General features: G+C 36.4%; 1 protein-coding gene across 4 annotated transcripts in view; it reads left to right on the forward strand.

The window, feature by feature from the left end:
- ZZZ3 (zinc finger ZZ-type containing 3) overlaps positions 1-15,528 on the forward strand; it is a 57,413-nt gene that overhangs the window by 14,094 nt on the left and 27,791 nt on the right. For all 4 annotated transcript variants that reach the window (XM_065841749.2, XM_065841751.2, XM_071810557.1 and 1 more), the window contains exons 2-3: positions 8,384-8,540; positions 10,950-12,511. In XM_065841749.2, coding sequence (XP_065697821.2) covers positions 11,001-12,511 — 1,511 coding nt within the window. In that variant the 5' untranslated portion in view covers positions 8,384-8,540; positions 10,950-11,000. The remainder of the gene's footprint in view (positions 1-8,383; positions 8,541-10,949; positions 12,512-15,528) is intronic.

Raw genomic sequence — 15,528 nt, forward strand, 5'->3', positions numbered from 1 at the left:
GAAAGTAAATGGTCTCATGTGGGTGCAAGAAATAATTAACTGAGTATTAAAAACCAAAACAACCCTGAAGAACAATAATAATAAAAGCAGAATACCTAGCTATTCCTTATATCACCAAGTTGAATAAAGGAAGCAAAAAGAAAAACATGTAGAGGGTAAGCTGTAATTGTATTTCAGTAATGTGTTGACAGGTTAATGGTGGGTTTAGACTAACAGTGTAAAATCTCAGAAATTCTTAGAAATGCATTTTACATCTATAAAATGTGTATGTGCAGCAAGTTAATAAGACACCTGGAGAAAAAACAGCTGATGCCTAGTTTTACTGTGGGAAAAGTTTTGTTCTTCTGGCTGAATCTTTCAGGATAATTCATTTGTGACTTTTAAAGATTAAAAAATATGAATCAGACTGCTCTGAGTTTTTACTGTGCCAAGGGCTGTAAAAACTGCAGAACTAATGAACAAGTCTGTATCTAGATGAAAAATGTAAGTGGAGCAAGCCTAAAGATTATTTATCAGTGGTCACATGAAAAGTGAAGAACTGTAGTTATGGTATGAAATCTCTGCTTCACAAGCTCAGTGTCAGTTGCAAAGCAGAACTTGGAAAGAATCTAAGAATAAATTGTTAAGATGTTGTTTGTAAGTGCTGATACAAGTGTAAGTGTTCTTTCAGGATGCCCAAGCAGTGGCAGAAAATTCTTGTGTGGCTTCAGGCATTCCTGGGGAAACAGGCTTTTTCTCTCTGTAGATGATGCTGACACACAGCTCACAGAACAGGAACATGCTCAAAACTGCTTTGAAAGACTCTGCAAAGGCAAAGCTATCGTGTGGCTTATTGTAGTTAACAGTTGTGCTGTGTATTATACCGAACAACAAAATGAGAGAATGAAAATAAAAAATGCCCTCTGCGGAAGGCTGGAACAAGAAGTAGGGATGGGTCTTTTTGCCACAAATCACTGTTTTGAGAACTGCAACAATGTTGAAGTTCTAGAATAGAGTTATATCAGTCAGACATTTCAACAGCAGCACTATCTCAGACTGTTTCAGCAGGAAATAGGTGTTGCTCTGGTGCTTGTGCACGGGAGACTTGACTGAGTATAGCAAAGGCAGTTGCACCATACAATTTAATTAACATATCAAAGTCTGATTCTATGACTGATTCTATGATTTGATGGTAGCAGGCGACTACAGTCTTTAAATTCAAGGTTAATGCATGGTTTGTCATATAAACTAGTCCATTACTTTCCAGAACTCCTAGCATGTAAGAATACATCTGTTGAGTTCCATAGTGAGTGGTGGTACAATTATACCTGCAGCATCAGGCAAGGGATGCCTGTAATTCTGTGACCACAAAAATGCATCTGGTGAGAAGACACAGCCAGACCACAGCATAGCTGTGACAGACTTCATTTCTTTTGTTCATAGATGCCAGGAAAGTTCTGTATTTCCCCCCACCGGAGTCTGTCCAGGATGTGTTTTAAGCATTTACAGCCATAATTTAGATCAACCCTTTAGCTTAGGCAAGAAGGTATCCCTCTATTTGTTTACCATTATCACTGAGTAGCATTTGAACCTCTTGGCCAACTTAGCAACCGCCCTAAATTTAGCTGGGGTGGACATCTCAGAAGTGTAAAGAGTTTGCAGCTTTCATCAAAGTTGGAGTCGCCTTTCTAATGAGGAATACAGTTTGAGCCCAGCAGTTCCCTGCTATACATGGTTTGCTGACACTCTAGTCCGTGCGTGTATATATTGGAATTGACCACACCATCCTTGAGTTTTGGAGATGGCTGAGAGAGGAATGTGAAGTGTAAAAAATGCTGTAGGTAAAGTGGGATGTCTGGCAGAACTGGGTTGTGTTTAGGACTACAAAGGACCAGCCCATAGGGTAACAGTTTTGCTGATCTGCTTATAGAATAACGTGCTTATTTCCTAGATTGAGTCAAAAGTGTTATCAGAAGGAAAATAAGTGGTTAAAACATTTTTCATGAATGGAGATAATTGGAAAAACATCCTTCTTGCCTTTTTTTTTGTTTGTTTGTTTTCTTGGGGGACAGAGGGAACATTATTGTTAAAAAATGAGAACAAAACCATTTTAATTCTGATAAAACACTCAGAATATTTTACAGGAAGCACTGCATACCTCGTGCTCCCTTTTTCCAAACTCTCTGGGTTGGTACTTGGCTTAGTACCTATGTAACTACACTTCTAAGCATAACCCATGCAGAATACCTGGTTGTGTGTATGTAGTACTGCTGTATCTTGTACATCAGTGTTTGTCACTATGATAGCCTTCTAGGGCTTATGTAGCTGATGCTGTAATTTTGCATATAAAAAGTATATTAATTGGCGTGTTTCAAATGAATGCCCTTGACTGAAAATCATCTAGGGTAAAAATATATTCTGTACAGTATTTCATGCAATATACACATTACAGTGTACTTTGTATGGTAGTGACTGTTTGCAGTCTGTGTTGTGAAATAAATCAGACTGAGTAGGTATTTCCAGTGTAGTATTCTACAAAAATTAACAAACTGGTTTATCTTGAGGACTTTTAAGAGAGAAAAGGAGCACTGTTTATCAACTTCCTTTTCATCTGGAAGCTGCCAGCAGGATTATTAAGTACTTCATGAGCCCTTACAATTGCAGTCTACCTGTAGGAAAAAAAGCAGTATCTTTTTCACACACAGAATCACACACACAGAATTGGCTAGGTTGGAAAAGACCTCAGAGATCATCAAGTCCAACCCTTGGTCCAACTTCAGCCCATTTACTAGATCATGGCACTAAGAGCCATGTCCAATCTCAGTTTAAAAACCTCCAGGGACGGTGAGTCCACCACCTCCCTAGGCAGGCAGAAGCCTGATATTTTCTGCATATTGCAATAATAGCTTCATTAGGAAAAAAATAATATTTTTCCTGTTTATTGGTATGAAACTGTGTTCTAGCTGTGGTTAAGAGGTTAAATACCATTGGAGTCTAATCTGCTAGAATAACATCTTGATAAATGGTTACTGTAATCAAGTTAGTGTAATTAATGTTATGAGCTTTTCAAGGACCTGTGTAATTTACTGTATCTCAAATTTGTTAGTAGCATGTTTGGTAATCCCGCACAGGATATGTTCCTTGGATAACAGCAAAGCTATTTAGCAGCTGAGTGCTTTCACATGAAAAGCATATTATAATTTAGAGAGGGACTTTCACCTAGCGTGATGTAGTGGAGTGGGCAGGTGGGGTGAGATGGCCAGTTAGTGAAGATAAGTGTGGTATTTTTGAAGTGGGACATGAAAGTTATCTGTGTAGTCTGTTTTTAGTTTTCTTGGTAAATGAGTTGTATCAGACAACAGTTACTTTATTGCCTGACTATTTTTTATTCAGGTAAAATGCAATTTGTATTAAATGATGTCACAGTAATGGAACCTTTTTTGCATTTTTCTAGTATGTTAAGATGAAGCAGTAGTAGGGGGTGTGCTGAAGTGTGGAATGTAATTTATTGTTCCCAGGGCTTTGGTAGCACTTTACAAAGCTCACATCTTCACGTTGGGTTCTGGCCACATGATCCCACTTGTGCTGCAGCACACTGTCCTTTAATATGGCCCACAGGAAAAAAATATCCATCTGGACCCATCTGAAAAGAAAAAAGAGAAGGTGATACTTTCATCTCAGACCTATTTGTAGATTCACTTCGTAGTATAGTTCCACAAATACTTGTGTTGACAGAGTTGTGAGAAGTGTTTGTGACAGATAATTGGAATCAGTGCTGTGGTGATGTGTACAGATCATTAGTTGTGACTAGGTAAGATCCCAGCTTCTGCCTGCCTGCTTCTTCCAGTTATTCCGAGTTCCTGTTTCTGTGGTCTTTCTGTCTTCTAGCAGTTTTTCAGGAGTTCCAGTCTGTCTCTTTCCCCAGTCATCACTTTGCTAATATAGCTGCCCTTCCTACCTATCCATTCATGTTTATCATTCCCCATAGCCTGTCATCACAGCTCCACCAGGACTTTTGCTCTCAGGCAGATGCTTCTCTCTGCCAAATACCAATTTCTTACTCCAAAACAGGGAGGTAGAAAAACTTCTTGAAGAAAAAGTCAGATGTGTCTTAATCAGTAAGAGGGTTTAAAAAAAATTTCCATATTTGTGCACAGAAATGACTAATTATTTTGACTGAGAACTGAAGGGAGAGGCAGCAGGGTGGGAATATCAGTGTGAGGCAGATGCTTCAGTGTGTGATTTGAGCACAAACTGTAATTCTGCCTATATTTAAGAAACTGAAATCAGTTCAGGGTTTGTCTGTAAGGAGAAGAAATGTGGTAGAGTAGTTACTTTATTCAAGAGTTATGCTGTACATTTGTGTAATTCATATTTAGTTTTATATGAAGTAACTTTGCAACCGTGGAATGTTTGCCAGGAAAAGGGGTGATGGCTCTATCATACCCAGCCTCCCAATACATTTCCTCATGTAGGTAGCTCAGGAGAAAGAGAAATAGCAGTGCAGTCAGCCGTTCTGACAACCCGCTGCTGACTGGAAGGGGTACAAAGAAGCAGATGTGCATTGCTGGTCATTGTTGTATAACTTGCTCGTTTGACCTTTTTCTTTATTTTTGAGGTTTTAGAGAAAGAGGGGTCAATGTAAGACAATCGTGGAGAGGAAGAGGTTAACCTTTTGTTTGTTTTCGTGCTTGGTATTGTTTAAGTGCCAGATTCAACTTATGGGTTTACTTGTCCATTACTCCCCACCCCAAAAAAACTAGATTTTTTTTTCTTTTTTCCAGAAAAAGATTCTTTCAATGTTGTTTGGTTTTGTTATGTTTCCTTTCCTTTCCTTTCCTTTCCTTTCCTTTCCTTTCCTTTCCTTTCCTTTCCTTTCCTTTCCTTTCCTTTCCTTTCCTTTCCTTTCCTTTCCTTTCCTTTCCTTTCCTTTCCTTTCCTTTCCTTTCCTTTCCTTTCCTTTCCTTTCCTTTCCTTTCCTTTCCTTTCCTTTCCTTTCCTTTCCTAAGAATAGGTTTGTCTGGCCTGGTGAACCCATCTCTTAAGGAAGAAGATGAGCGTATTGAACTATCTGTTCTGGTTGTTTGCAGTTTTAGTTTTTTGATAAAGTATGTCTGTGCTAGTTTGGACAGCTACGGTTTTTCAAAACGGTTTATAATATTTTTCTACTCTTCTGTTTATTGTATTTGGGTTTTTTTATTTTCTTTATTCAATCTGGCTGTCCTTATATATACAGTAAATATGAGTAGTACCATTCTGACAAACTCTATTTTGACCATATGTAATATAATCTTCCTGTGTCAGAGATGGCTGAAATCTCAGAGTGATTCCAGACCAGGGAGCTTCATAACATTTATTTATTCTTACTTCTGTTACATTTAAACTTTCATTATAGCTTTAAGCTACTTATTGTTATATATTATCTCAAGTTATCGTTATATATTATCTCAAGTAAGATCTTTGTAATGTCTTTTGATGGAGGTTATTTCCATCATTTGAAAGTATTGCTTATTTTGATGTAATGTAAAATCAGAAAAATATAGTGCCTTCTCCAGAAAAGTAATTTCTTGCTAATGTAGTTATGCTAAGCTTGGTATGTGTGGGAAGAGATGCTGGCATACTCTAGATGTGATAGACTGGTGAATATCATTTGTTAAATGGAATTCATCCCTAATTTAGTAATGCTGCTTTACTAGGAAGTGATATAGAATCATACGCTTTATGTGTGGTGATAAACCAAAATCCCAGTAACTTGATGGCTGTGCAGGTTCTCATCTGTTCAGAGATGCTAATTTTTTTGTCTTGGGCAAATACTTCTGTAAGGGATTAGAGTCTGTTGACATAAATAGCTTCTGCAGTCTTCATTTTATACAATAAGCTTTCCATTAAAAAAAAAAAACCTGTTTTAAATAACATACCGCTGCTCTGCAGAGAATTTAAGAATTGCTATTTTATACTACAGAGATACACCAGTTTTATTTATTAGTTTGAGTCATCTAAGAATATTATTTTCTCTTGAGATACACACTTAAGCAGTACTATGCATGCTTAAAATGTATAAAGTCTAATTGTTTTTTTTTTCTGTGTCACTGAAATAATGTGGTCTGGAGTGTATAGCTGAGAAGAAGAAAGATAATGGCGTAATGATCAGGGGTGTCTCTAGGCAATCATAGAATGTCATGAGTTGAAAGAGACCCACAAGGATCATCGAGTCCAGAACACAAAAGCTTGATCAAGATACATTTGGCATAAATGTGGAAAATGCAAAACCAGAAGATGTAATTTTACCACCCCCACTTCCCCCAAGGGTCATAGCATGAAGCATATACAGGGTCCTGCTAATGACTGAAGATTGCATGCATGCGTGCTTAGTGTATGGATGCAGTAATTGCTTAAAAATTTATGACATGCGTATAATAGAAGGTAATGACAAACAGGAGATTCGTGAAAAATGTTACTCATTTTCTTTGTTAAATCACTTTAGTGTAGAAGGCTGAGTTACAGACACAGGGGCAGGTCAAACTCAGGCTTTGTCAACTCTGATTGAGGCTTGGCAGAAGTGGAATTCAGGAAGAGGCTTGAGAAAAGCTAGTTTTGGCTATTGGTTCTGTACCTGCACTGAGTTAGACAAGTAGCAAGTTTGTTCCTAGTGGACTGATGTTTCCTAACATGTAAACAGTAGCTCAGAGTGGTTTCTGAGAGATTCTGAAAGAAACAGATGTTTATAGGTTCAGAAATACGGCCAACTTTGCTATGTTCTTATGTAAAAGTCAGTTATTTTAACAGAATTATAGTAAGTGCATTCTAAGAGCAGCCTACAAAATACTTAGGTAAATGGAAGCAGGATTTCAAAATTAAATAAATAATTTGAGGTGGGACGTAGAATAATTGAGCGTACATTGTCTCAAACTACTAAATTATGCACAGTCTTATACTCTCAAATCATACCATATTTTTGTCATTGATACAGATTCGGTTTGATTTGTTTTCTTCCCCAGAAAACATTCTGCTTTTCAGTGTTAGAAAGATATGTGTAGAAGTGTGTTTCTTCTGAAGTGTTACAAGTTGAAAAGGTTCGTTCTCTTCATATAAGATGATTTGTTATACTCGAGATGGACGAACTATTCTGTTTTCTAGGGTTGAGTTGTTGTGGAAGGCTGTAGCTGTTGTCCCTTGCTGCCTTGTTTTTCCATTCTTACTTCGTCTTTTATTATGACAGTTTTATGTTGTTTGTTAAATTAAGAAATTACACTGAATAATTGAAGTCTAATTTGATTTGATTGTAAATATAATAGAATTTATGATACTTAACTTCATTGCAGAAATATCTTTCATTATTGAATTTCACTGTAACTAGATATAAACTCTTCTTGTCTTATTTGACTCAGTTTGTATTTTGAATTTTCAACATAACGGCGAGTTTGTTTTCTGCTATTACCAGTATGAAATCGTAAGTAGGCTGAAAAAGGACAATTTCCAAATGCTTTAGAGGTATAGAATCTAAACATCACACTGTAGAAAGGAAAATGTGGAGAAACCTGTCAGTTTGTGGTTTGTATCATGAAGTTTCTGAATTGTGATTATAAAAATAAGCTTGCTTTTATGAAGTCAACAGAATATGAAGAAGGAGTCAGTAATCACTATTTTGTAATCATTTATGATGCCTCCATAGTACTGGATGTTCTTAAATGTGACCCTTGGTATCTTTTTTCACGTAATACCTGTTGGACATTGGCACTGGTGCCCAAACTGAAAGCATAATGTGACTTCTGGATCTGTAGAGTTGTTTCTGTCTTTCAATATCAAAATTGGTTTACTTCCACTATAAACAAGGTAGTATACATTGTTTTCCTTGGGTGAAGAATCGGTTTAATGTGAACTCTGAAAGGCATTTCATTCCTCTGGTGTAGATAAAGGTTATTCAGTGATTTGGAACCAATGTAAGTTTTGAGTTCTGCTCAGTTGATTAAAATTAAATAGCAGAAATAATTGTTTTTCACTGTGTATCTAATTATAAAATGTATTTGACCATGCATTTCATAATTTGTTAGTTGTAGTAATATCTTTCACTACTTGATGTCTTGCATCCCTTCAAATATATTCTGAGGTTTGAAGAGCCTGACAGAGGAGACTCTGTTGTGAATTCATTTGCTTGCACATCTTTAGTGTGATACAGTGAATCATTTAAATATAACCAAGAAAGATGTTTTACATTTGAAACCTAAATTAGCATTGCTCATTCTTAATTACCTTATAGCATACTGTTCTTTATGTAGGACACTTCTAAAACTGATAATTGCTTCTTTAAAAAGATGTTACTCTTTATGTGTCCTGTTGCATTCTTCTTAATTTTTAGTGAAATAATTTAAATGTTTTATTGATACCTTTGTCTTTTTCTCAACAGTTTTCAAAATCTTGTTAATGTGATGACATAAACTGGTAAAAAGGCATTTGGATTACATCATGGATATCAGCAATGGTGATTGATACTATTTGAGTGATGCGGTGAGAGTCTGCTCTATGAAATGTCAGAAGTTAGTATTTCTTCTAGTCTTGCAATGGTAAGTGGTTTACATTTTATACTAAGTAAATAACATCTTAACTTGTTATGTAAGGTGTATTTCATTAGAAAGTAGCATACCAACAAATCAGTAAAGATTTCTGTTTTAGCTATTACTTTTAATCTCTGTCAAGTTCAGCAATAATTACTCACCTAAGTGTACACTGGAACTTGGGTTAATTTATTCTATTGTAATCCATTTGAAATGACAGTCACTCATCCTTAACTTGTGCTAACCGTAATTAGAACAACCTAGGCAAAACAGAATATCTGACTGACCCTGGTTTTCATGTTTGGGTTCAACCCCAAATGAGATCACTCTTCAGAAGGTATTGAGCTTATGTGTAAAAGGGGAAAATATAAAGGCAAGTTTATCCATTTTAAAAATAGGTAGAAACAACCGTTATAGACAACACATATTAATAGTTACATGGGATTTTTTTCATCTCTTCAACTGAACTACTGATGTTTTGCCAATTTGCTCATATTATTTTGCCCATTTGTATCATATTATTTCTATTTTCTCTTAAGACGGAGTTCATTGGACACCTCCTGCTTTGTCTTGCACCATTATTTTTAAATGGCCAGAATGGAAGTCAGTACAATAGCAGCTCTTTACCTGTATCTGCAGGAGTACAAGCAGTGCACCTTGCCAGGCAGGCCTGTCAGGCAGTGGGAACAGCTAACAAGCAGGAAGGTTGTATCAGCACAAATACTATGTGGTTTTGAGGACATTGCAAACTTCCACTTTCTAATTGCATTTTCTTCATTACCCAAAATGATGTGCTCTATGTAGAGATATAATACCAAGCAAGCATTACTTCCATTAAGAAATGCTTACTTGCATTATAAATACCTAAACAGACAATATAGTAATTACCATTGTTGGAGAGAATTGTATTGCCTAAGAGGTGCACCGGTGTTGTCCTGTTCTCTCTTTGATACTCTAGGAGCATCTGACACCTAAATAGTAAATTAGTGAGAATTTAAGCTCTCTCCCCACCCCCCCTTTTTTGAAAATGAAAAACACCTATTGAAACATTTTTCTTCCATTTGTCATTTTCAGCCTTTCTAAACAATATGGAAAAGGTTTGATTCCACATTTAAAATTTTAAGTCTTCACATCATATGTCAGTTGGACAGGTTTGTAAAATCTGGAATTTGGGTAGATGGAAAAGGAAAGGTATGCCATTATGTACAAATGGGAATCTAGTCATTATCATGGATATTATGACAGGTTTGTGGTGATACGCAGTTTGACACATTGAATTTTTAAAGATGAAATGAATAGAAGGATAAGACTGAACTGATTTATATTAAAGATGTTATTTTGAGATTGGGCAAGTCAAGTACTCCTACATTTCACCCTGAAGTCTGAAATACAGACACTCTCAAACTGGATGTTTTAAACTTAGCTTTGAGTCTGAATTTACTTGAATCTGATGGAGGTGATGATTCATCTCACCAACTGTATGAAAAGTTTAAAAATGGAGAAGGGATGGGAAACAGCCTTCTAGTACTTCAGAGGAGATTAGTGGGAAGATAGAGCCAGGCTTTTTGTTGCCGTAAATGATGCAAAATTAAGGAGGACCCACCTGGGTATAAGAGAAAGTATTTTCTCTATAGGGACAATTAAAAACAGGTTGCCCAGAGAAGTTGTGGCATATCTGTACTTGAAGGTTTTCAAGACCCAATTGGACTATGTCTTGTGTAACTAAATCTGAATTTAATCTTGATGTTCATTTGACGATGGTGTTGGACTAGATTGCCTCCCGAAGTCCTTTTCAACTTGAATGATTTTATGTTTCTGATTCAGACATTTTGCTTCAGTTCCTTTTTAGTATTAATGACTGTAACTAGTTTTTACTGGTGTGGATTTTATTTTTTCAATCCCCTGTTAAATTAGAATTGCAATTGTGTTTTGTTATTTGTGGACTATTTGGTTTTGTTTTAGGCAACAAGAGAGCAAGCAAATACAATTTTGATGGTTTCCTTCTTAGCATGTGAAACCATGTCACTGGAAACTCTGGGATGTTAAGAATGTGAATTGATACCTCTCAGTTGACCAGACCAACTTAAATAATAATACTAATACACTGTATCATATGTACAATACATAAAAATAGTGTATTTTAGTAACCGGAGGCTAACTGGAACGTTCCAGCATTACGTAAGGCAGAAATACGAACGTTCACACACAAGTACAAGCCAGAGCAACCACAGATACCAGGTCAGCTACTTTGTAACTTTGCTCTAATTTATTGGCACAGAAAGAGTGGTATTATTACATTCCACAGGCATGTTCAGTTTTGCATTAGGTACATTTGTGACAATATATTTTTCAGATTTGCTGTGGCTGTAGGTGTTTTTAAAATATTTTTTTGACTGTTTTGTTTACATTTTTTTGAAGGTTTCCCAATGAGAGGATCATGATGAACATACTTTAGGGACTTGCCATAGTATGGCTGCTTCTCGATCTACTCGTGTTACAAGATCTACAGTGGGTTTAAATGGTTTGGATGAAAACTTTTGCGGTAGAACATTAAGAAACCGTAGTATTGCTCACCCAGAGGAAGTTTCACCCCATCCTCAAATACGATCAAGGTCACCAAAGAAGAGGCCAGAGTCTGTGCAAACTCAGAAGGGAAGTAACGGTGGAAGAACTACTGATTTGAAACAACAGAGTGCTCGGGAATCATGGGTGAGCCCTAGGAAGAGAGGGCTGTCTACTTCAGAAAAGGATAATGTTGATAAACAAACTGTGGAAAATTGTGAAAAAAAACAAACAGAACCCGTTTCACCAGTTTTGAAGAGATTTAAGCGCTGTCTACGTTCAGAGGCACCCAACAGTTCGGAAGAAGACTTGCCTGCTAAACCAGAGAAGGAGTCATTGGAGCATAAAAGCTTAGTGTCGGACAATGATGCAGTCTCCACAGGGACTAAGCGAGCTTGTCGATGTCTTATATTGGATGATTGTGACAAAAGGGAAGTTAAAAAGGTGAATGTCTGTGCAGAAGGATTTAATAATACTGCAATAGTCGATGAGATTGCAGGCTATCAGACTGTCAATGGAGTTGGTGAGAGAGACTCAAATTCTCTTAACTGTGATGACTGTCAGCTTGATGGGAACACTAAGCAAAACAGTGCTGGTTCCTGTACGCCCAAGGACAAAACAGTAGCAGAAAATGGAAACTCGTTTGCCCATTCTTCATTGTTGCTTAATAGCAGCAAGGAGGACAGTGTTGTAGACCATTATGTGCCTTGCACAAACTCTCAAGAACAGGTAAAGTTAGAGGACCACAAAATAATAAATGACTGCTTGCCTGAGGAACACGCTCATCAGGCAGATGAGCCAGCTACAGGGTCCTTTTCTGAAATCCAGTCGTCTTTGTTAAGGGATTCAGAGGAGGAGGTAGATGTTGTAGGAGATAGTAGTGCCTCTAAGGAACAGTGTGCTGAAAACACCAATAGCAACCTGAATACTCATCACGACAGTGCATCGATCTCAGGTGAACCTGAACCATCTTCGTCAGTGCTGGACTGTGTTTCAGCTCAAGTGACGTCTGTGTCGGAACTTCAAGAACACAGATACACATTGAGAACTTCACCACGAAGGGCTGCCCCTGCCAGAAGTAGCCCTACTAAAAATAACTCTCCTTGTAGAGAAAACGGACAGGTTGAGGAAAATAATCTTAGTCCCACTGAAAAGAATGTACCTGTAGGTATTAATAGTATCAATGGATCTCCCAAAAAGTCTGAAGAAATTAAACAGAATGAAAAAGAGAGAAATTGTAATACGGGAGATCGTGGGAGTGACGGACTAAGAAAGCCACTTTCTGAGGGTAGGCTCGTTGCTGGATATGTACCATCTGCCAAAGAGAGTGCCAACATCCACGCTGCAGAGGATGATGAGGAAGAACCTGATGTGTATTACTTTGAATCAGATCATGTGGCATTGAAACACAACAAAGAGTATGTGTAACTATGGTAACCATGAATTCTGCTTTTGTTTCTTACCAAAATATATATAAATTAATACATATTTTAAATACTTTGACAAAAATTTAAGTGCTTTATAATTTTCCTACTCTTCAGTCTTCATTTTTCTTCCTTGTTTCTACCCCAAGCAAAATTAAACTCTATTTAATATGCAGTATGGTACAGCAATGTGGTTTATACTTTTCTAACAATATGAATTCTTTAGCCAGAAATTGTTGGTGTGTTGCCTTTTTTTTTTTTTTAACACATCTGTTATCTTTTTTCTCTACAAAACTAGCTGGAAACAGAACTAAAGGAATTACAGCCCTTAATTGGACTGCAGTTATTTATTAGCATATCCAGTAGGCACAGCACATATAGCTTATGAAATTATCATTCTGTTGTACGTAGATATTTAAGGTTAGATACCTCTTTTCAGAGCGTCCTGGGAAAGACTTAACCATTATTGTGTTAAGGAAGTTAAATTGATCAGACGCAGTGATTTGAGAACATTCTACAGAGTAAATTATGTCTACATCGCTGTTTATATTCATTAAATGTAAATATATACGGGTTCTAAGTATTACTATAAAAGAACGCTAATTTGTTTTTATATTTATCATCTGAATGTAAGTAGAATGGTGGTAATCACCCATTTGTGGTAGCTGAAAGAGATTCTTGAAACAAAAGGGCAATTTTCTGGGTGAAGAAAGTTTACATTGAGAAAATTAGTCTTCGGATGATATAGCAGGCCACGGTTTTTGTTGCACAGTCTTTGTATTACTGTTTTGACTTGCTGTGTTTTGCTGTTTAGTAGATGTTCTACATTTTGTTGTGAGTACCGAAAGGCCAAATGCAGATGATCTTCAGTTGATTTCATATGAAGAGTTAAACCACTGCTCGTAGTTTCTGTAAATAATCACAGCATGATTATTATGAACGTGGGACACAAGGCACATATGATTGTTTGGTCCAGCCGAAGTTTGACTGGGTTCTTTGATATTAGAGTTGCATTATTTTTATAATGAAATTTTGTTCAATATTGGATATGAATAAATTCTTTTAATAGGAGAGAATTGTAAATTAGAGCATGGTTCAGACAACCTGTGATTCCAAAATATGGTTCAGATTGGCAGCCTGTTTACAAAAGCTCGTTGGGAAGCTTTTGAAATTGTGACTGGGACTTGGTAGCTTGCTACTAACTGGCTTGAACAGAGAATTCCAAAAGAAATTGCTGTTATTTTTATCCTCTCTTATATTCTACTGATTTTTGGTGGCAACTAAAGTCCAAGCTAGAGTTCACTTCTAGATGAACAAAGAAAAAATGCTACTTTTCAAAAGGGACAAATGCTACTGAAGGTAGTGTTAACTGGATTTTTTTTCCCTTTTAAAAAAATGTTGGAAAATTATGGGCAGTCTTTTGTTGTAGTTGATCGTATTTGCGAGAAAATAAACCTAGTATTCTGATGGTTCCTTATGTAAGATCCTTCTAAAGAACTTAAATGTATGTTTTGGTATTTGAGTGCCATTGTCCTTTATCCAGACTTCACAGTTCGAGAGTTTAATAGAGAGTACTACATTCTTTTTCAACTTAAAAAATACTCAAGTTCATTAGAGAATACTCGTAATTCGTGTGTTACAGTTTTTCAATAATGTCTTAATTATACCTTTGATTCGTCTCATTTGGTGCTTATTTTCTGAAATGTTGAATGAAAAAAAGAAACGAAGGGTTTTAGCAGAAATGTTTTCCTTGATTATTCAGATGCAAATACTTGCAGGGTCCCACGCTCTCAGGTGCAGGCTTTTCTCTTTGCCTGTGATGTTTCTGGCTAAGCCAAGTATGCTGATCTTCTTATCACATGTTCAAATGGTTCACAGCTTTGTTTTCCTGTCCTTCATCAGTTTGTGATTAAACTTGTCTTTATGGATGATTTTTTTCCTCTGGTTCATATTTCTATTTTCTTTTATAAGCAAATTCTGAGACACATTATAATGGCTAGGTTGAGGAAGCAGATTTTTCCAAGTCATTAATGCCATTCTTTGGATGTTCCACAGCGTAAAATAGCAGCTCTGTTCCTCTGGAGTAAAAGCAATTTGATATGTTTGTAAACTTGCCTTATTTCTTGTTATATTACATATCTTGATGGCATACACAGTCATACAGCTGTTGATAAGACTTGCTATAAGAAAAATAACTAAACATATATGATGGTATTTTTGTATGAATTTTGTTGCTTTTTGAATGTTGTCATGTTTAACTAACATTCATGTATTAAAATATCTGGAAAACTGGGTGATATAATAGAAAAAATAATCATCACAGAAAGCAAATTAGGGAATATTATTCAGAGAGAAGGCTGAAATGCCTCTTTAATAAAATAGATCCCTCCTACAAAGACAGAGCAGAGGTCTCTGAACAGGAGTTTTACCACAACATAGATGTTCATATAGACAATAATAGACTGATCTAGAGGATTGTATAATTGTAAAATACTGCTAATGTTAGTTTTTCTGTTATTACACACACACTTTGAATTTTTGTGTATTTTGATTGTTTGAAAAATATGTTTTGATGCATATTTGAGAATTTTGCTTACGTGTTGTAGCTCAGAAGCCTTTGCATTTTCTCTTGAGGTATTTTCATCAAAACTGAACTTGTTGATTTAAAAGTTTTTACGCTGCTTGCTTTTATATGCTGTGCTTATAGTGTTTCGCATATGTCTTTTCCTCAGGAGTTTTTTGTATCTCTTTGCTGTATGTTTTTATGGTTTAATTCTTTCTTACAGTGTAGTAGCTTGCTTTAATTTTCTGTCTTATGCATTATTTTTTGCTCAGTAAGTTTTCCCCCCCTTTGCCCAGCGTTTCATTTAGTCCCCCCCCCCCTTTTTTTCTTCTTCCTCTCTGCTTGCTCTCTTTGGAGATTGACAATATTTGGCAGGCATTAGATTGCACGAGGGAGGATTTTTGTTTGGCACTTCGCTCTGAGTTCTAGTTGAAAACATCATTGAGCA

Source organism: Patagioenas fasciata, chromosome 6, assembly GCF_037038585.1.
Source record: "Patagioenas fasciata isolate bPatFas1 chromosome 6, bPatFas1.hap1, whole genome shotgun sequence".
Lineage (NCBI taxonomy): Eukaryota > Metazoa > Chordata > Aves > Columbiformes > Columbidae > Patagioenas > Patagioenas fasciata.